At 47.1% G+C, this 21,134-nt stretch overlaps 1 protein-coding gene, 13 non-coding genes and 1 pseudogene across 14 annotated transcripts; all 15 read left to right on the forward strand.

Moving 5' to 3' along the window:
- The first annotated feature begins 1,157 nt into the window (after positions 1–1,157).
- Trnad-guc (transfer RNA aspartic acid (anticodon GUC)) lies at positions 1,158–1,229 on the forward strand. Its single transcript has one exon. It is a non-coding gene; the product is annotated as a tRNA-Asp (tRNA).
- A 152-nt stretch (positions 1,230–1,381) lies between these two features.
- Trnad-guc (transfer RNA aspartic acid (anticodon GUC)) lies at positions 1,382–1,453 on the forward strand. Its single transcript has one exon. It is a non-coding gene; the product is annotated as a tRNA-Asp (tRNA).
- A 153-nt stretch (positions 1,454–1,606) lies between these two features.
- Trnad-guc (transfer RNA aspartic acid (anticodon GUC)) lies at positions 1,607–1,678 on the forward strand. Its single transcript has one exon. It is a non-coding gene; the product is annotated as a tRNA-Asp (tRNA).
- A 155-nt stretch (positions 1,679–1,833) lies between these two features.
- On the forward strand, positions 1,834–1,905 carry Trnad-guc (transfer RNA aspartic acid (anticodon GUC)). Its single transcript has one exon. It is a non-coding gene; the product is annotated as a tRNA-Asp (tRNA).
- A 379-nt stretch (positions 1,906–2,284) lies between these two features.
- Trnad-guc (transfer RNA aspartic acid (anticodon GUC)) lies at positions 2,285–2,356 on the forward strand. Its single transcript has one exon. It is a non-coding gene; the product is annotated as a tRNA-Asp (tRNA).
- A 155-nt stretch (positions 2,357–2,511) lies between these two features.
- Positions 2,512–2,583, forward strand: Trnad-guc (transfer RNA aspartic acid (anticodon GUC)). The gene has a single exon. It is a non-coding gene; the product is annotated as a tRNA-Asp (tRNA).
- A 378-nt stretch (positions 2,584–2,961) lies between these two features.
- On the forward strand, positions 2,962–3,033 carry Trnad-guc (transfer RNA aspartic acid (anticodon GUC)). The gene has a single exon. It is a non-coding gene; the product is annotated as a tRNA-Asp (tRNA).
- Positions 3,034–3,186: 153 nt separating this feature from the next.
- Positions 3,187–3,258, forward strand: Trnad-guc (transfer RNA aspartic acid (anticodon GUC)). The gene has a single exon. It is a non-coding gene; the product is annotated as a tRNA-Asp (tRNA).
- Positions 3,259–3,413: 155 nt separating this feature from the next.
- On the forward strand, positions 3,414–3,485 carry Trnad-guc (transfer RNA aspartic acid (anticodon GUC)). Its single transcript has one exon. It is a non-coding gene; the product is annotated as a tRNA-Asp (tRNA).
- Positions 3,486–3,864: 379 nt separating this feature from the next.
- Trnad-guc (transfer RNA aspartic acid (anticodon GUC)) lies at positions 3,865–3,936 on the forward strand. Its single transcript has one exon. It is a non-coding gene; the product is annotated as a tRNA-Asp (tRNA).
- Positions 3,937–4,089: 153 nt separating this feature from the next.
- Trnad-guc (transfer RNA aspartic acid (anticodon GUC)) lies at positions 4,090–4,161 on the forward strand. The gene has a single exon. It is a non-coding gene; the product is annotated as a tRNA-Asp (tRNA).
- A 6,217-nt stretch (positions 4,162–10,378) lies between these two features.
- On the forward strand, positions 10,379–10,450 carry Trnad-guc (transfer RNA aspartic acid (anticodon GUC)). Its single transcript has one exon. It is a non-coding gene; the product is annotated as a tRNA-Asp (tRNA).
- Positions 10,451–10,826: 376 nt separating this feature from the next.
- Positions 10,827–10,898, forward strand: Trnad-guc (transfer RNA aspartic acid (anticodon GUC)). The gene has a single exon. It is a non-coding gene; the product is annotated as a tRNA-Asp (tRNA).
- Positions 10,899–11,072: 174 nt separating this feature from the next.
- Positions 11,073–12,299, forward strand: LOC119377443 (uncharacterized). The gene has a single exon (XM_037646915.1). It carries the CDS (start codon positions 11,073–11,075, stop codon positions 12,297–12,299), a length of 1,227 nt encoding a protein of 408 aa, XP_037502843.1.
- A 7,795-nt stretch (positions 12,300–20,094) lies between these two features.
- LOC125756689 (uncharacterized) lies at positions 20,095–21,103 on the forward strand (annotated as a pseudogene).
- The last annotated feature ends 31 nt before the right edge of the window (positions 21,104–21,134 follow it).

Raw genomic sequence — 21,134 nt, forward strand, 5'->3', positions numbered from 1 at the left:
GTGAAGGACGGAGGTCTCGGTTTGGCGCACCTATTTGTGAGACAATTAGTAACTAGATTTGTTTTTCCGTGACGTCAGGGATCCGTTTTTGCGTACGGTATGCCAGCTCAGGTTAGGCAGTGCGTTACCAGATCTTTTTGTCAGCCGGCCCGTGACGTTGCGTGGCTATCTCAAGGAAGTGGTAGACAGTGTACGTTTTTATCTGTTCGTTTTTCGTTGGACTATCTAGCAAGTGTTAGAAGAAAAGAATTGTACAAAGATGTATGTGATATGGTTTTGCCAGTACCATTGTACAGGGCCATATACAGTGGAAGACCGGGACAAAATGTACTGAAGCGGGTGAGAAACATGCAGGTACCTACAGGGGTGAAAACTTTTTTCTTTAAGTTACACACAGGAACACTATTCAGTAAAGACTTTCACAGAGGAAAGGGGCTTTTTTACACCATGGGGGTCACACTGCTTCATATGTAAGAAACCAGAAACAATAGACCATGTTTTTTTGCATTGTTGGGAAGGGGTACATTTTTGGGACATTTTGCAGAGGACAATAAAGAAGGATTTTCCACTGGATCCACACGGGATAAGGTATCTCGCAGTAACGAATGATGAGGGGGTCCCATTTGATGTAGTGATGTTGACCGGTCTCCACTGTATATGGCGTGCGCGAATGGCCGGATACCACTTCGACCCGGATGCAAAGTCAGCAGTGATTTATTTCAGGCAAAGCATGTCTGCATTGATTGAGTGTAGCAAAATACAGGAGATTAAGCCAGAATGGTTGTCAAGGTTTGAACCTCTGGCAACCCTTAAGTATTTTTAAGAGGACAACGTCAGACCAAATGGGACTGATGGCAATGCTTGTTCCTTTTTATTGTATTATTTGAGTGTGCAATGATTGCCCTGTACAATGTCCAAGCCAGGCAATAAATAAAAAAAAAGTATAGCGGCCAGTATCCCCGCCTGTCACGCGGGAGACCGGGGTTCGATTCCCCGACGGGGAGCGTTCTTTTTTTTTCCTTTCTTTACTCACCTATTATTCTGCGCTTCCTGTTATCACTTTCCTCTCCTTGTCTACCTCCGAAGCTGCTGACGTTGAGCGCAGTATTTCGCACACCTGATCGCAACGTGACAGTCTCTGTATTCACCGGCGCATCTCCTCGTTAGTATAGTGGCCAGTATCCCCGCCTGTCACGCGGGAGACCGGGGTTCGATTCCCCGACGGGGAGCGTTATTTTTTTTTCCTTTCTTTACTCACCTATTATTCTGCGCTGCCTGTTATCACTTTCCTCTCCTTGTCTACCTCCGAAGCTGCTGACGTTGAGCGCAGTATTTCGCACACCTGATCGCAACGTGACAGTCTCTGTATCACCGGCGCATCTCCTCGTTAGTATAGTGGCCAGTATCCCCGCCTGTCACGCGGGAGACCGGGGTTCGATTCCCCGACGGGGAGCGTTATTTTTTTTTCCTTTCTTTACTCACCTATTATTCTGCGCTGCCTGTTATCACTTTCCTCTCCTTGTCTACCTCCGAAGCTGCTGACGTTGAGCGCAGTATTTCGCACGCCTGATCGCAACGTGACAGTCTCTGTATTCGCCGGCGCATCTCCTCGTTAGTATAGTGGCCAGTATCCCCGCCTGTCACGCGGGAGACCGGGGTTCGATTCCCCGACGGGGAGCGTTATTTTTTTTTTTCCTTTCTTTACTCACCTATTATTCTGCGCTGCCTGTTATCACTTTCCTCTCCTTGTCTACCTCCGAAGCTGCTGACGTTGAGCGCAGTATTTCGCACACCTGATCGCAACGTGACAGTCTCTGTATTCACCGGCGCATCTCCTCGTTAGTATAGTGGCCAGTATCCCCGCCTGTCACGCGGGAGACCGGGGTTCGATTCCCCGACGGGGAGCGTTATTTTTTTTTCCCTTTCTTTACTCACCTATTATTCTGCGCTGCCTGTTATCACTTTCCTCTCCTTGTCTACCTCCGAAGCTGCTGACGTTGAGCGCAGTATTTCGCACACCTGATCGCAACGTGACAGTCTCTGTATTCACCGGCGCATCTCCTCGTTAGTATAGTGGCCAGTATCCCCGCCTGTCACGCGGGAGACCGGGGTTGGATTCCCCGACGGGGAGCGTTATTTTTTTTTCCTTTCTTTACTCACCTATTATTCTGCGCTGCCTGTTATCACTTTCCTCTCCTTGTCTACCTCCGAAGCTGCTGACGTTGAGCGCAGTATTTCGCACGCCTGATCGCAACGTGACAGTCTCTGTATTCGCCGGCGCATCTCCTCGTTAGTATAGTGGCCAGTATCCCCGCCTGTCACGCGGGAGACCGGGGTTCGATTCCCCGACGGGGAGCGTTCTTTTTTTTTTCCTTTCTTTACTCACCTATTATTCTGCGCTTCCTGTTATCACTTTCCTCTCCTTGTCTACCTCCGAAGCTGCTGACGTTTAGCGAAGTATTTTGCACACCTGATCGCAACGTGACAGTCTCCTGTATCCACCGGCGCATCTCCTCGTTAGTATAGTGGCCAGTATCCCCGCCTGTCACGCGGGAGACCGGGGTTCGATTCCCCGACGGGGAGCGTTCTTTTTTTTTCCTTTCTTTACTCACCTATTATTCTGCGCTTCCTGTTATCACTTTCCTCTCCTTGTCTACCTCCGAAGCTGCTGACGTTTAGCGAAGTATTTTGCACACCTGATCGCAACGTGACAGTCTCTGTATCCACCGGCGCATCTCCTCGTTAGTATAGTGGCCAGTATCCCCGCCTGTCACGCGGGAGACCGGGGTTGGATTCCCCGACGGGGAGCGTTCTTTTTTTTTCCTTTCTTTACTCACCTATTATTCTGCGCTTCCTGTTATCACTTTCCTCTCCTTGTCTACCTCCGAAGCTGCTGACGTTTAGCGAAGTATTTTGCACACCTGATCGCAACGTGACAGTCTCTGTATCCACCGGCGCATCTCCTCGTTAGTATAGTGGCCAGTATCCCCGCCTGTCACGCGGGAGACCGGGGTTCGATTCCCCGACGGGGAGCGTTCTTTTTTTTTCCTTTCTTTACTCACCTATTATTCTGCGCTTCCTGTTATCACTTTCCTCTCCTTGTCTACCTCCGAAGCTGCTGACGTTTAGCGAAGTATTTTGCACACCTGATCGCAACGTGACAGTCTCTGTATCCACCGGCGCATCTCCTCGTTAGTATAGTGGCCAGTATCCCCGCCTGTCACGCGGGAGACCGGGGTTCGATTCCCCGACGGGGAGCGTTCTTTTTTTTTTTCCTTTCTTTACTCACCTATTATTCTGCGCTGCCTGTTATCACTTTCCTCTCCTTGTCTACCTCCGAAGCTGCTGACGTTTAGCGAAGTATTTTGCACACCTGATCGCAACGTGACAGTCTCTGTATCCACCGGCGCATCTCCTCGTTAGTATAGTGGCCAGTATCCCCGCCTGTCACGCGGGAGACCGGGGTTCGATTCCCCGACGGGGAGCGTTCTTTTTTTTTCCTTTCTTTACTCACCTATTATTCTGCGCTTCCTGTTATCACTTTCCTCTCCTTGTCTACCTCCGAAGCTGCTGACGTTGAGCGCAGTATTTTGCACACTTGATCGCAACGTGACAGTCTCTGTATTCACCGGCGCATCTCCTCGTTAGTATAGTGGCCAGTATCCCCGCCTGTCACGCGGGAGACCGGGGTTGGATTCCCCGACGGGGAGCGTTATTTTTTTTTTCCTTTCTTTACTCACCTATTATTCTGCGCTTCCTGTTATCGCTTTCCTCTCCTTGTCTACCTCCGAAGCTGCTGACGTTGAGCGCAGTATTTCGCACACCTGATCGCAACGTGACAGTCTCTGTATTCACCGGCGCATCTCCTCGTTAGTATAGTGGCCAGTATCCCCGCCTGTCACGCGGGAGACCGGGGTTCGATTCCCCGACGGGGAGCGTTCTTTTTTTTTCCTTTCTTTACTCACCTATTATTCTGCGCTTCCTGTTATCACTTTCCTCTCCTTGTCTACCTCCGAAGCTGCTGACGTTGAGCGCAGTATTTTGCACACTTGATCGCAACGTGACAGTCTCTGTATTCACCGGCGCATCTCCTCGTTAGTATAGTGGCCAGTATCCCCGCCTGTCACGCGGGAGACCGGGGTTCGATTCCCCGACGGGGAGCGTTCTTTTTTTTTCCTTTCTTTACTCACCTATTATTCTGCGCTTCCTGTTATCACTTTCCTCTCCTTGTCTACCTCCGAAGCTGCTGACGTTGAGCGCAGTATTTCGCACACCTGATCGCAACGTGACAGTCTCTGTATCCACCGGCGCATCTCCTCGTTAGTATAGTGGATTCCACTTCCGGCCGCGCTAGCGATAGGACGTGTTTTCATGTGCTCCGTAGGGGCGGTGACAGCGGCTTTGAGCCGCGGAAACACGATGGAGAGCAGCAGTTCTGAGAATTACCAGGTGGTTCTACCGCAATTGCCTACAGGTCCGTGCGTTTTAAATACTGTTTTTCTGCACGGGGACATAAGAGCCAGGCCATACCGGGCCGAAGATTTTCGTGACACGTTGGCCCGTCAGGGATTGCTGACCGAGGTCGTAGCCCTCGGAGCATTCCAGATGAACCACGTGTGGGCGGTGACTTTTTCAAGTGCTGAAGCAGTGAAAAAGGTACTGTGCCAAGGTGACTTGAAGGTGAAGGACCGAAGATGCCTCGTCGTGGACCCGTGGAGCCAGGACGTTCGTCTTAAGCTCTACTGGCTACTGCACAACATTCACGACGAGGAAGTTTGCTCGGCACTAAGCCCGTATGGGAAAGTGAAAGAAGTAACCCGTGAACGCTGGCGCATTCAAAGCATCCAAGACAAGGGATCATCGACGCGCACTGTTTGCCTGAAGTTAAAGCCGGGCGTGACTGTGGATGATTTACCGCATCAGCTACGCATCGGCGGCATCATGTCGCTTCTGGTCGCACCCGGACGAGCCCCGTTATGCCTGCGATGCAACCGAACAGGACATATAAGAAGAGACTGTCGAGTGCCCCGCTGCGTAGTGTGTAAACGTTTCGGTCCTGAAGAAAGCGAATGCGTGCGAACCTACGCCAGTGTAGCTGGCCCTCCGAAAGGTGATGAAGTAACCCGCGAACACCTAATGGATGAAGCAGACGCTGAAGAAGCCGCCAGTGGATCAATGATGGCGCCGCAAGCTACAACTCCGGAAACGGTGGTGCATGCGGCAGACAAAGAAACCCCGAAGTTGCCTTCGAAGATGGCCAAAGCCGACACCGATGAAAAGACAGACAGGAGCTCGGAGAGGGATTTCAAGATGACTACCGGTGAGACGTCGATGGACACAAGTGGAGCGCCGTTAAAACGAACCCTTGAAGAAGACCCTCAAGGAAGTGTGGGTGGTACCAGCACGAAGGAACCGATGCCAAAGACGCCATATCGTCGGATGACCTTGAGGCCGCAGCCCAGGGTTGCCAATGGTGGCTACTTTTCGCCAAATTGGCGAATTTGAGTGGCCCGTGGCGACCTAAAATTATGAATGGCGACATGGCGAATTTTTGGCGATTTTCGGCTTAGGTCTCCACTGAGTTATACATCCTAAGCTCACTGTCTTCCCAACGAATGAGCGGCAACATTCTCTGTATTTTTCTTGGTTTTAGACCCAAGAGTTGAATGTGCACATTACGCGTCATTCCGTATGTCCGTCCTATAACTCGTGCGCATCTCAATTCATCTAGAGGCAGGAGATACGGCAACGTCCCCCAGAGACGTTCTAGGAAAATGTAAACCGCGAGGGGGCAGTGTTTGACTAAGTTAATAGCTTTCGGCGCTTTAAGCTTCTCTGAAATTTCGCTTCTGAAGGGGCTGAAGGTTCCAACCATTTGTTCCGTCAAAGCTCCAAATGTTCTGAATAGCTCGACGACTTATTCACTGTTGCAGTATCCCTAATTCAGCTCGTAAAGACTGTTTTGGAATAACAAAGAGAGGCGGATACGCGGCTATTTGTGCAATAAAAAATATTTATTGAGGCAGTTTCCACTGTTCTCGGTGAGCGTGTGCAATGAAAACAATTGCTATATAACATTTTACATTGCCTACCTGTTCATTAATAACGCATAGGATTGACGCGTGTAGATATAAGGGACTATAAGAAAGGGTCGGTGACGTATTTTATCATATTAGTGCACACTGAAAAGGTGTAAGACTCACTAATGATCGGTTCCTGTAAGAATTCTGTCGTCTTACCTTCAATAAACCTTTTATACCTTTTAATTCATAATATTCGCGTAAAGCTGGCTACAAACAACGCTTTCACGGTTTTCGCCCAATGTTTACCACACTTTTACCTTTGAAACGAGCGGACAGGGATGGAAGGATATCGTGAGTGTTTCATTCATTCACTCTTGCGCCACCACGCACATCTTGCGGCTAGTCGGAGAAGCAGCACCATGCACTCCCATGGTGAAGCGGACCATACGACCATCATTGAGAAACGTCAATATAATTTATGGGTCTTCGATGGTACTGTATTCTACGGGGCTATGCGTGAGAGGAAATTTTTATTACTAGGTATGACGCACATATCTAGAATGGCGACTTTTTTGGCGACATTTGTAAAAAAATGGCGACTTTTGGCGACTTCTTGCTCGTCGTTTGGCGACATTTACTCGAAAGTCAGTGGCAACCCTGCCGCAGCCTAATTTGCCAGCGAGCCGGAAACCGACGGACACAGCACCAACTTAGAAGGTCTTTCTTTTTTTTCTTTCCTTTTTTTTCTTTTTCTTTTCTTTTCCTTTTTTTTTCATTCTTTTACATTTTCGACCGTAAAAGGTATTTCGTATCACGTGCTAAGTAACGGGCTTGTGTGTAGCTTTGTCCGCCTCTTCGTCACAACAAAATGATTCGCATAGACAAGCCCTTGCGATTAGCTACTATCAATGTAAGGGGACTGTCAGGACGAAGGAAGCAATATCAGCTACGACGCCTTCTTGACGATAAAGATCTGGATATTATTGCATTGCAAGAGACAAAGATAGAAAGTGAGGAAGGGACGGACAGAATGGTAAATCTTTTTACGTCGCGCTACCTTGTGTGCGTATCTCATGCATGCGGAAGAGCCGGCGGCTGTGCACTCCTGATTACAAAAACGTTGGGTACAACAATTGAAAGTGTTATAACGGATGAAAATGGACGCCTGGTTGTGTGCGATTTATTGTTATGTGCAATGAAGTGGCGTGTTATCTGTTTGTACGCTCCGAATGGAATAAGCGACCGGACAAGCTTTTTTTGATATGTTGGATGGCTATTTGAGAGTAGAAGGGTGTATTATAATGATGGGCGATTTCAACTGTGTGTGTAATGTGGAGGATCGTGTGCGTGCACCACCGATTTATGATGCTAGTGCAAGAGCTCTTGTCAGAATGATAGAAGAGCATGAAATTACAGATGTTGGTTATGTATTTGCAAATACAAAAATTCCAAAGTTCACACACTACCAGCGAGATAGTCATGCGAGGTTAGATAGAATTTATGTTTCAACCCCAATTATATCGCACTGTAGCGACTATGGCGTATCAAATGTGTCATTTAGTGACCATAGTGCAGTCCATGTTTTGATAGGTCCGAAGAAGCCCTCAAAGTTTAATTGGTCACTGTGGAAATTTAATGATAAACTTTTAGAGGATGAAGTATTTGTTAGCAAAGTAAATAATGGTATTAGGGCGTATCACGAAAGGCACAAAACAAGTTGTTGCGAAGCGTGGGAATATTTTAAGGAGCAACTCAAACTAGACGCCATTGAAAGATCGTGTGAACTAAAACAGAAAGAAAAAAGGAAAGAAAGGGAACTACAAGCTGAGCTAGATTTTCTCTTGAGCAAAGAGAGAAGTGCCTCCTGGAAGCTCAATGTTAGAAGTACAAAGAAAAAAGGCCGAAATGGAACGATTGGACGTTGAAAAGTATAAAGGTGCTATTATCCGCGCACGCGCAGAAAAGTTTTGGTGCGGCGAAGAACCAACGAAGAGGTCAATATCTGACGAAAAGGGCTATGCTGCAAGAAATGAGATAAATGTCATAACGTACCAGAATGACGTAACCTGGGATAAAGAATAATTCTACGCGCTTTTGAAAACTACTATGAGGGAATGCTGGGGCAGCAAATATCCTTTTCAGAAGGAGTCGATGAAGTTTTTCTTCAGAAAATGCCTACAACTCGATGATAGCGAGAGAGAAAACTTGGAGGCCCTATAACGGTCGCGGAAATAGAAAAAGCCATAGAAAAATTGAGCAATGGTAAGTCACCCGGACCAGATGGTTTCGGTGCAAGCTTCTATAAGACGTTTAAGGAAGAGCTAGCCGGTATCTTGCATGATGTAATAACGGAGGCGTATGATAAGCAAGTACTACCTCCATCTTTCCGACGAAGCCTTACAGTGTTACTCCCAAAATCGAGTGATCCTGAAAAACTACTATCAGTGCGACAGTATCGACCAATTAGCTTGACCAACACAGACTACAAGATATATGCGAAGGTATTGGCAAGTAGGCTGCAAAATGTAGTAAGAAAATTAGTAGGTCCCCACCAAACGTGTGGGATAAAGGGGAGGTCTATAACAACAAATACTCACGTGGCAAGGACGATCCTTGAGTGCTGCGATGCCTTCTCGGAAAAAGTTGCGATGATACAACTAGACTTGGAGAAGGCTTTCGATAAGGTGGCGCATGAAATTCTTCTCCTTGTCATGGAACACGCAAATGTAGGTTCTGTCTTATTGGAAGGGGTAAAGATGTGCTACCGCAACGCATCGACGCAAATTGTAGTTAACAAAATGTTGACTCACAGCATTAACATCAGGACGGGTGTAAAACAAGGATGTGCTCTTTCCCCACTACTATTTGCAATATTCCTAGAACCGTTTTGCTTAAGTGTGATGCATAATAATGACATCAAAGGATTTTGTATTGATACCAGCGAAATAAAATTACTAGCGTACGCGGATGACGTTGTCATATTCTGTAAAGATAAGGAAAGCGTAAGCAAGGCGGTTGAAGTGACTGCAAAGTTTTGTAGCATGACCGGCAGTGCTGTAAACTGGAGCAAATCGCTGGGTTTATGGCATGGAAGCTGGGAAGCTACTCCAATGCTTTTCGAAAGCATGACATGGACCACGACACCGATGAAATACCTTGGCGTACCATTAAAACATTACAATGACACAAAGAATATTGGCCACAGGAAATCGATGAGGTGAAGGAAAAAACGGCTAAATTCGGAGGCCGCAACATGTCTATATTCGCACGAGCGACAGTGTGCAATATCTTTCTGGTCGCGAAAATATGGTATGTACTGCAGTTTTTATGTATATCAAGAATGAGTATCCAGAAGCTACACAGAGTTTTCGCTATGTATATATGGGGTTCAACTTGGGAGCGAATGAGCCGTACTAATTATTTCTACCACTGAAGGCAGGTGGTCTCGGATTAGCACATTTACTTTTGAAACAGGTAGTGTCACGATTTTTGTTCTTGCGGGATCAAAGAAACAACTTCCTGCGCACAGTTATTCAACTAAGATTAAGTGATGCTCTCCCAGAATTTGTTGTCTCATCAGATTATAGAAAGGGTTTGAGAATAACAGGATTCCTGCGTGAAGTGGTATGGTCTTTTCGGTTTTTACAAGCGCGTTTTTCATTGGACTATCTTAGTAGTGTTACAAGGAAAAAATTGTACAAAGACGTCATTGACGTCACTTTACCGATGCCAGTATACCGATCCATGTACGATAAAAGCTGCAGTGCAAACGTGTTGAAACGAGTTAAGAGAATGCCAATACGTGCGTCGTGTAAAACCTTTTTCTTTTAGCTACACAGTGCGACATTGCCTGTGAAACCTTGGCTAAAAGAAAGAGGGATTTTTGTGCCGTGGACAATCAATTGTCTCAGATGCAGAAAGCCTGAGACGATTGAACATATATTTCTGGATTGCTCTGATGCGCTATTTCTGTGGGACGTGCTACAACGCCACTTGAAAAGGACCTTACCAGTAACACCATACGGCATACGCTTTTTTGCCAACGATCTGTGACGATGGTGTGCCGTATGATATGTTCATGGTGATGATGCTACATAGCATATGGAAGACTCGTATGGCAGTGCGCCATGAAGACATCTGTATATTGTCACCGAGAGAGTACTTCAATGAGAGCATTGTTTATATACGTGAAAGCCTTAAACACAGGACGGATAAACCAGAGTGGTATCATCTCCTAGATAGTTTGATATGCCATAAATCTTTTTAATGTCAAGCATTGGCCAAGCTTGGTGAATGTTTGTTTTATCATTTGTATCATGGTTTTGTATTGCAACATCGCAATAAAGAAAAAAAAATCCTCGTTAGTATAGTGGCCAGTATCCCCGCCTGTCACGCGGGAGACCGGGGTTCGATTCCCCGACGGGGAGCGTTCTTTTTTTTTCCTTTCTTACTCACCTATTATTCTGCGCTTCCTGTTATCACTTTCCTCTCCTTGTCTACCTCTGAAGCTGCTGACGTTGAGCGCAGTATTTCGCACACCTGATCGCAACGTGACAGTCTCTGTATTCACCGGCGCATCTCCTCGTTAGTATAGTGGCCAGTATCCCCGCCTGTCACGCGGGAGACCGGGGTTGGATTCCCGACGGGGAGCGTTCTTTTTTTTTCCTTTCTTTACTCACCTATTATTCTGCGCTTCCTGTTATCACTTTCCTCTCCTTGTCTACCTCCGAAGCTGCTGACGTTGAGCGCAGTATTTCGCACACCTGATCGCAACGTGACAGTCTCTGTATTCACCGGCGCATCTCCTCGTTAGTATAGTGGCCAGTATCCCCGCCTGTCACGCGGGAGACCGGGGTTCGATTCCCCGACGGGGAGCGTTCTTTTTTTTCCCTTCTTTACTCACCTATTATTCTGCGCTTCCTGTTATCACTTTCCTCTCCTTGTCTACCTCCGAAGCTGCTGACGTTGAGCGCAGTATTTCGCACACCTGATCGCAACGTGACAGTCTCTGTATTCACCGGCGCATCTCCTCGTTAGTATAGTGGCCAGATGATTCTACTTCCGGACACTGTCGTGAACGGTTGGGGAATGCTACGCTCCTCTGGGGCGGTATCAGCGGCCATGCCTAGCCGCGGTGACCGGAACGCTGCCTTCGGAAACCAGGAATATGAAGTTATTTTGCCTCCGCTTCCAACCGGTCGCATCGTTTTGAATACTGTTTTCCTTCATGCTGATGTTCGAGGACGGCCATACCGAGTGGAAGACATACGTGACGCACTTGAATATTTGGGCATGTTGCCTGACGTTGAAGCGTTAGGCGCATACCAAATGAACCACGTGTGGGCGGTGACGCTGAAAAACAACGAGGCGAAGAAGAAACTGCTTTCGGCATCTCAAGTGTCAGTGAAGGAGCGGCGTTGCCTCGTGGTGGATCCGAACAACCAGGATATACGACTAAAGCTACACTGGGTCCTTCATCATGTCGACGACGAAGACGTACGGACGGCGTTTGCACCGTACGGCAAAGTCACGGAAGTGTCAAGGGAGCGATGGCGCACAGAAGGTCTATCCGAGAAAGGTTCAACGACGCGGCTTATAAGTCTGCAGCTCAAAGCAGGTTACACGAAAGAAGACATCCCGCATCAGCTGCGTGTAGCAGGTGAGCTGACCTTAGTAGTTGTTGCTGGAAGAGCTCCCCTCTGCTTACGATGTAAACGAACAGGTCATATCAGACGTGAATGTAGAGTGCCGCGGTGCACATCGTGTAAGCGCTTTGGCCATGCTGAGGAAGAGTGCGTAAAAACTTATGCGAAGGTTGCGGGGCCCTCTACATGGGATGATAAAACAGAACATCAGATGGACGAATCAGAAGCCGAGGAAGTTGCAGCTAGTAAAACGAGGGAACTTCAGCCTGTTGACACGTTTCCTTCGTTTCTACCAGCCAGTAGCGACAAACCGGAAGAACCTGTAAGCGTGCCCGCTAAACAACGCACTCCACACTCTGAGAAGTCAACGGCAACGCCCACCAAACCGATGGAAAATACTGTGAACTGTCAGCAAACACCAGTAGAAAAACCCGAGCGTCAACTTGACGACATGATGGACACGAAGACTACCCCGTGGAAGAGAGCACGTGAGGAAACAGAAGCTGAGAACAAGACCCCGGTTGAGACCAATACCGGCGAACCGCCTACAAAGACGGCCCAAGTCCGCCGCATGTCCTTGAAGCCGAAGCCCAACATACCACCGGATCGCCACACCTCGGGAGGCCCATAGCCTCCTGGTCCAACTAGTTGCCAGTACTATGGCCGGCGAACTACACGCAAGAACTGAGCGAGGCCGAGCGGAAGGGTTTGAACCCCAATGCCTTGTCCGCAAGGAGCCTGTGGTGTGTTCGCCCGTGACAGCCTCAAGGGCCACCTATCGATATAGTACTGTTCGCTGTCCGTTACAGAGCAAGGTGAGCGCCATGCGGTCTGGTCTTTATCCCCTATAAATGACGCTAACACTTAACACGCCCCTTTGTATCGGCACACTAAACGTGCGTGGCTTATCTTCAAAACGCAGACAATACCAAGTAAAGAGATTGTTGTTGGACAATAATCTTGATATCTTAGCGATTCAAGAAACGAAAGTGGAAAGCCAGGCTCAGACGGACCGCATGGTGGAACCCTTTATCGCACGGTATTACGTATGCGTGTGTCACGCGGTAGGATCTTCTGGGGGGTGTGCCTTGTTACTCCGCAACTCCCTTCGCATAGTGGTAGAAACTGTGATTGTGTGTAAAACGGGGCGGGTAGTTGTGTGTGATTTTTCATACTGTGATTTGAAGTGGAGAGCTATTTGCTTGTACGCGCCGAATAGAGAAGCAGAGCGCTTAGCTCTCTTCGAAAGCGTTGTACCGTACTTAAATTGTGAACGAATCATTCTACTTTTAGGTGACTTCAACTGTGTGTGTGCCGCTGCTGATAGAATACAAAACGAACCTGTACGAGACCGTAGTAGCACTAAACTAAGTGCGATAGTTCAAGATTATAACTTAGAAGATATTGGAGACATTCTGGCTAAAGGAGGCCGACCAAAGTTCACACATTTCCAACGTGCAAGTCAAGCACGCCTAGATAGAGTGTATGTGTCTGCAAATGTGGTGCCGCTGTGCCAAGATTACTGCGTAAAGCATGTGTCTTTTAGTGACCATAGCTTGGTAATGTTTTCCTTAGGAGCAAAACACAAAAACCCATCGTTTAATTGGACACTTTGGAAATTAATGATAAACTGCTACAGGACGATGGTTTTGTGAGCAAAGCAGAAAGAAACATTGAAACGCTACTATCTAAAACAGACCGCTTTATCGCTGAATGGGAAGTCTTCAAACAAGAGACTAAAATGTGTGCCATCGAAAGAGCATGCGCAATGCGCCGAAACGAGAGAAAAGAGGAGAATGCTCTTCGAAGACAATTAGATTATTTGCTGAATGCAGAAAATGCACAATCGGAAGCATTAAGTAACGAAATTAAAAGTGTAAAAAGTAAACTAGAGGCAATAGATGTTGAGAGGTATAGAGGAGCCATTGTTCGCGCTCGTAGTGAAAGATTCTTGTTGGGAGAAACGCCGACCAAACGTGCCCTTGCAGAGGAAAAAACTTACGCTGTCAAAAATGAAATAAGAGAGATAGAACATGAGGGTGCTATAACAAACGACAAACAAGAAATTGAACTAGCCTTCGTGCAATACTTCAAAAATCTGTTGGGGAACCAAATTAGTACTACAACAGGCTTCGAAAAGAGTACCTTCACCTAATGCCTTCGTTAGGAAACGATGTGAAGACCCGTCTAGAAGCACCTATAACTATAAGTGAAATTGAAGACGCAATCAATGAATTAAAAGTAGGGAAATCTCCTGGCCCTGATGGCCTGTCAAGTGCATTTTATAAGACCTTTAAACCACAGCTTGCAGAAGCCCTGCATCGCGTGATAACTGAAGTGTACAAGGAAAATGTAGTGCCACCATCTTTTAAATCTTCGCATATCACACTGATCCCAAAGTCTGACGATCCGGTCAAGCTCCTGTCAGTCACGTCCTACAGACCAATAAGTTTAGGAAATGTTGATTACAAAATATATATGAAAGTGCTGGCAAAAAGATTGCAAACTGTTATCACAGATTTGGTGGGCCCCCACCAAACATGTGGAATTAAGGGACGCTCAATTTTTACTAACATTCATGTGACAAGGAGTGCACTGGAATACTGTGACGATTTTTCAGAACGGCTAGCAATGTTACAACTGGATCTGGAGAAAGCGTTTGATCGCGTTTCCCATGAAATCCTTTTCAGCATACTGGAACATATCAATCTGGGGTCAGTGATAACCGATGGAGTGAAAATGTGCTACAGCTGCAGTTCAGCGAGCCTCATTGTTAACAAAAATGTTACTCAAAGTTTCAAGATTAGATGTGGAATCAGACAAGGCTGCCCCTTGTCATCGTTATTATTCGCAATTTTTCTTGAGCCCTTTTGTTTGAAAATCCTTCATAATGAGAGAATTCATGGCTTTAGGTTGTTAACAAACGAAGTCAAAGTACTGTGTTACGCCGACGATATAGCTGTTTTCTGTACCGATAAGAACACCATAAAAGAAAGCGTGAAAGAAACACGATTATTTTGCACAGTTACAGGAAGTGTTATAAACTGGAGCAAGTGTATGGGTTTCTGGCATGGACCGTGGGAAAATACGCCAGATTACTATGCAAGCATGACATGGACTACCACACCAGTCAGATACCTAGGCGTGCCGTTGGAGCACTATCGCGATACGACGCAATACTGGAACGATGAAACCGAGCGCGTCAAGGAACAAACTGATAAATGGGGCGGGCGGGACTTTTCTGTGTTCACTCGGGCTTCAGTTTGCAACGTTTTTCTAGTTGCCAAAGTTTGGTATGTTCTTCAAGTGCTTTGTATGTCTCGCGTCAACGTGCAGAAACTGCACAGAGTCTTTGCAGTGTTCGTGTGGCGCTCAACATGGGAGAGAACTAGCCGAACAAATTTATTTAGGTCACTACGCAGTGGTGGACTGGGTTTAGTCCACTTATTTCTTAAACAAATTGTGTCCAGATTTATTTTCTTGCGTGACCAGAAGATCGACTTCCTCCGAACAGTAATACAAACGCGATTAGCTAACGCCATCCCGGAATTTGTTGTATCTAGTATTGTGAAGCAAGGGAATGTTCGCGGCTTCCTTCGCGAGGTCGTTTTGTCCTTCCAAATGCTAAGAGTGAGGTTTTCAATGGAGTACCTAAGTAATGTTCCGAAAAAGCGTCTATATAAAGACATTATAGACGTTATGTTACCAGTGCCTGTGTATCGAGCCATGTACTGTGTAGGCTCAGAGCGAAACGTTTTAAAGCGAGTTAAAAGAATGATGGTCCGCCCATCGGTTAAAACATTTTTCTTCCAACTACATACGAACACTCTACCGGTAAAACCGTGGTTGAAAGACAAAGGACTGTTCGTGCCATGGTCAATAAACTGCCTCATCTGCCGGAAGCCCGAAACAATTGAACATATTTTCCTAGATTGCTGGGATGCAGTATTCCTATGGATGTCTTGCAGAGAACCCTCAAAAAAGAACTCCCTGTAACGCCCTACGGCATCCGTTTTCTTCCCGTAGAAAATGAAAACGGAGTACCTTATGACATGATCATGGCTCTGACCTTACACAGCTTATGGAAAACGTGTATGGCTGTACGAAATGTCGATGTAGACGCCAAGGCCCCCCGAGAATACTTCATTGAAAGTATTGTCCAAATAAGAGATGTGTATAAGTCGCAGTCCCAACCACCAGATTGGCTACCTGTATTAGATACTTAGTAACCTTAAAACGGTTTTAATGGATCTGTTGGCTTCATAGTGTGGTGAATGTTATGTATGCTTGAAGATGTGGCATAAAGAAACAAAAAAAAAAAAAAAAAAAAAAAAAAGTATAGTGGCCAGTATCCCCGCCTGTCACGCGGGAGACCGGGGTTCGATTCCCCGACGGGGAGCGTTCTTTTTTTTTCCTTTCTTTACTCACCTATTATTCTGCGCTTCCTGTTATCACTTTCCTCTCCTTGTCTACCTCCGAAGCTGCTGACGTTGAGCGCAGTATTTCGCACACCTGATCACAACGTGACAGTCTCTGTATTCACCGGCGCATCTCCTCGTTAGTATAGTGGCCAGTGAGGATTCTACTTCCGGCCACCGTAGGGTGCGGACGTGTCTGACATGAGCTGCGTAGGAGCGGCTTCAGCGGCCCAGCAGGGCCGCGGTTCAAGGTTTTTTGCCAACGAGGATCCGGATTACCAGGTACTTCTGCCTCAACTACCGACAGGGCGACTCGTTATTAATACGTTATTTTTACACGCCGATGTACGTGCAAGGCCATACAGGGTGGAACATTTCCGTGATATGCTGTCAAGCATGAAATTGCTGACGGACGTGGTTGCCCTGGGGGCGTATCGAATGAGTCACGTTTGGGCCGTAACGTTCAAAAGTTGTGACGCAATGAAAGAATTGTTACGGGCGAAAGAAGTGAATGTGAAGGACAGCCGGTGCATCGTCATTGACCCCGGCAATCAAGCACTGCACCTGAAGCTACATTGGATGCTGCATACCGTGCCGGATGAAGACATTCGTGAAGCCCTGGCACCCTACGGCCGAGTCACCGACGTGGCGAGGGAAAAGTGGCGTGTGCTCGGCCTTCAGGATAAAGGCTCTTCGACTCGACTGGTCACCCTGATGCCGAGGGAGGGCCTGGGGGCGGATGACGTACCCCATCTGCTACGCATAGCAGGTGAGGAAGCCCTAGTAGTTATTCCTGGAAGAGCACCACTCTGCCTTCGGTGCCGCAACACAGGACACATCCGGCGCGACTGCCGCGTCCCGCGCTGCACACGTTGTCGCCGTCACGGCCATGAAGAGTCGCAGTGCGTGAGGACGTACGCAAACGTGGCAGTGCCAACGGCCGCAGACGAAAACGCTGAACTTCTTATGGATGAAGTGGAAGCTGAGGAAGCCTCAGCCGGAAGCGTCAAGGAGGCGAAAGCCTCTGCGACGGAATCGGCGAAACCGCAGGGACAAACGGCCGGAGCAGCGCGTGGGCCAGGAGGACCTTCAAGGCATGTGAACAAGGACTCGACCATCGACGCCCAAAAAAAGGACACAGCGACGAAGACAGCGCCGGACATCTCGGAATCTGCTGGCAGCGAACCTATGGACGTAACCAAGGCTGGAGGTTCGATAGGGAAGAGGACGCGAGAGGAGTCAACGAACGACGGCACGAAGACCGACGCAATGAACAGCGAGGAACCACCGCAAAAGGCGGCGGGAATGCGTCGGTTCTCAATACGGCCCTCGCCGAATATCCCGCCGGACAAGAGAACGGCGGAAACGACACCTAAGTAGACTGAGAGACTTGTTCCCGCGAAAGCACTCGGGCGCGCCCTCGAGTGCTAACCATTGTCGAAGGAATGGCGTGGACAGCGGCTCCTCAAGAAAGGTACGCTGTGGACTGCATTTGTTTAGAAAACCAGCTGCTCTGGCCGTAATGAACACTTTTTGACATAACTATGAGTAGAGTTAACGGTGCTACGTGTGATTATGTACTGTTATGTGTTGTGTTTAATTCTTTCAAGTATTAACAATGAATTTGGAGAGGGGAATTAGAGTTGCTACTATTAATGTGCGCGGCCTCGCAGCAAGGCGGAGGCAGTACCAGCTGAGCCGTCTATGCGTTGAAAAGGACCTTGATATTATCGCCATACAAGAGACGAAAGTTGAAAGTGAGGAGCAAACAAACAAAATGGTAATGCCCTTTAAAACATATTACAACGTATGCATCTGTCACGCTGTCGGCACGTCTGGTGGCTGCGCTGTCTTGGTTCGAAGAGGCATTGGTATAAGTGAAGAGGCAGTCACTGTGAACGAAAACGGAAGACTGATAGTCCTCGACTTCATTTTAGCGGATCACAATGGAGGCTTATCTGTTTGTATGCGCCAAATGACATAAACGAAAGGGAAGTTTTCTTCACGGATGTCGAACGGTACCTTCAATGCGACAGACAGATCATTTTTCTGGGTGATTTTAACTGTGTGTGTTATGCAGAAGATCGCGCTAAACGTACTACCGCTCGTGACAGGAGTGCAGTGTTCTTAAACACTTTAATAAGCGATTACAACCTAGAAGATGTAGGTCGCCTTATGGCCAGTACATTGCAGCCGCGATTTACGCACTATCAGCGAGATAGCCAGGCAAGACTCGACAGAGCCTATATATCGTTAGATCTAGTGCCTTTTTGCGATAGCTATGTTGTACAGCCGGTGTCTTTTAGCGACCATAGCATAGTATGGTTTACACTGGGTACCAAGCCCAAAAAACTGCGGTTTGATTGGGCGATGTGGAAGTTTAACGAAAAACACTTGGATAATGAGAAGTTTGTGAATGATGTTACCAGCCAGATTAGAAACTTGTTAAGAAATAAGTTTTTACATTACGCGGAAGCATGGGAAGACTTTAAGGTCCACGTGAAGATGGCTGCGATTGAGATAGGCACCACTAGACGCTATAATGAAAAAATGAGAGAAAACGAGCTCCAGAAGGAACTCGATTTCCTTATTTCAATGGATAGTACGCAGCCGGGAAAGTATCGCGAAGAAATTAGAAAAATAAAAAGCGAGATGGAAGCCATTGACAGAGAAAAATATAGAGCAGCGGTTATTAGGGCACGTGCGGAAACACTATGGGCTGATGGAACGCCGAACAAACGCGCTCTTGCCGATGAAAAGCGGTATGCGAGAAAAAATGAGATAGGACAGATTACTTATCGTGATGGTGTTACTTCTGACAAGAATATGATAGAACAGGCCTTCATAGAACATTACCGCCAATTGTTCGGGGTCCCAATCCATGCGGGAGATGAATATGAAGCACGGTTTTTAAATTTCATGCCACGTGTCGATGACGAGGTCAAAGCTAGTCTGGAGGAACCGATAAGCGTGCGGGAAATAGAACGCGCAATCGAAGAACTTCCTGCAGGCAAGTCGCCAGGTCCCGATGGATTAGGAGCTGCTTTCTACAAGGCATTTGCACCTTGGCTTGCTAAAGTATTGCAGCATGTATACGCGGAGGCATACGAAAAGCAACGGGTGCCACCGTCTTTCAGGAGTGCGCACATGGTTTTAATACCTAAAACAGATGACCACAAGACGCTCTTATCGGTGGGTGGTTACAGGCCAATCAGCCTTACAAATACCGATTACAAGATATTCATGAAGGTGTTGGCAAAGAGACTTCAAGCAGTCGTAACTGAACTAGTCGGCCCGCACCAAACTTGCGGCATTAAAGGTCGCACGATTGCTACAAACACACACGTAGCACGAAGTGTTCTGGAGTGTTGCGATGCTTTCGCTGGACGCGTTGCTTTGTTGCAGCTTGACCTGGCGAAAGCCTTCGACCGCGTGTCCCACGATGTTCTTTTTCTTATTTTAGAGTACGTGAATGTTGGAAAAATAATTTTAGATGGCGTGAGAATGGCCTATGACCAATGTACTACACAGATTATAATTAACAAGTCTCTCAGCGCAAAGCTTTCAGTGATGTCTTCCCTCAGACAAGGGTGTCCTCTAAGCCCATTGCTTTTCGCGCTATATCTCGAGCCCTTTTGTTTAGCAGTGATGCGCAATGAAAACATCCGAGGTTTCAAATTACAACGTGCTGAAGTTAAAATACTGGCATACGCTGACGACATCGCGGTTTTCTGCGAGGATCGCGACAGCGTTCTTGAAGCTGTAAGCCTCGTAAAGACATACTGTGAGCAATCTGGAGCTCAGATAAATTGGGAGAAGAGCCTCGGGATTTGGCACGGTCACTGGGACAATACACCGGCTCATTTTGCAAACGTCCGGTGGTCAACAACGCCGGCTAAGTACTTGGGTGTGCCCCTCGAGCACTATAAGGACAGTAAGCAGTATTGGTGTGACGAGGCAGAGAGAATGAGGGAAAAAACAAAGGCTTGGCAGGGGCGCCATTTATCAATGTTTGGACGCGCTACCGTGTGTAATATTTTCTTAATGGCGAAAGTGTGGTACGTCTTGCAAATCCTATCTATGTGTCGTTCAAATGTGCAAAAAATGCACCGTGTTTTTGCCGTATTCATATGGGCTTCAAGTTGGGAGAGGGCAAGCAGAACCAATTTGTTTCGTTCCGTCCGCAGTGGTGGGCTAGGTCTGTCACATTTCTTTATCAGACAAATTGTGTCTCGGTTTCTTTTTTTGCGTGAGCAGACAAACGATTTTCTGCGCACAGTGATTCAAGTTAGATTGGGGAAAGCACTGCCGCAATTTCTTGTAACTTCCGCAGATATGACGGGAGGAAGCGTCACTGGCTATTTGCGTGAAGTGGTTGATTCTTTCCGTTTTTTATACACTCGCTTTTCAATGGAGTATTTGTGTTCTGTGACAAGAAAAACATTGTACAGAGATTTAGTTGATTCAATGTTGCCGATACCTTTGTACAGATCTGTAAACTGGGGAGGCCACGGAGACGATGTATTGAAACGGGTTAAAAAGATGCCAATTAGACCTTCTCAAAAAACGTTTTTCTTCAAGCTACATACAAACACGCTACCCGTAAAAACATGGCTGGAAGAAAAAGGCATAGATGTTCCATGGACTGTAAACTGCTTACTTTGCAACAAACCAGAAACCATCGAACATGCTTTCATCGACTGCTGGGATGCAATCTTCCACTGGGACTGTCTTACAGCGGACCCTTAAAAAAGAACTACCGATTACGTCTTTGGGAATTCGTTTTTTACCAACAGATAATGCGGGGGGAGTTCCGTACGATATGTTTATGCTCCTTGGCCTCCACAGTCTGTGGAAAACGAGAATGGCAGTTAGACATGTTGATGTGGATGCCCGTTCGACGAGAGTCAACTTCATCGAAAGTATTGCGTATATTCGGGAAATATATCGTGCGCAGAGTGAACCACCCGTGTGGGTGCAGATTCTTGATGATTTAGTGAAACTTAAGAGATTTTAATAATGTAATGTTAGCCAAAGTGTGGTTGACA

This window comes from Rhipicephalus sanguineus, unplaced genomic scaffold (assembly GCF_013339695.2).
Source record: "Rhipicephalus sanguineus isolate Rsan-2018 unplaced genomic scaffold, BIME_Rsan_1.4 Seq4741, whole genome shotgun sequence".
NCBI classification, from domain to species: domain Eukaryota; kingdom Metazoa; phylum Arthropoda; class Arachnida; order Ixodida; family Ixodidae; genus Rhipicephalus; species Rhipicephalus sanguineus.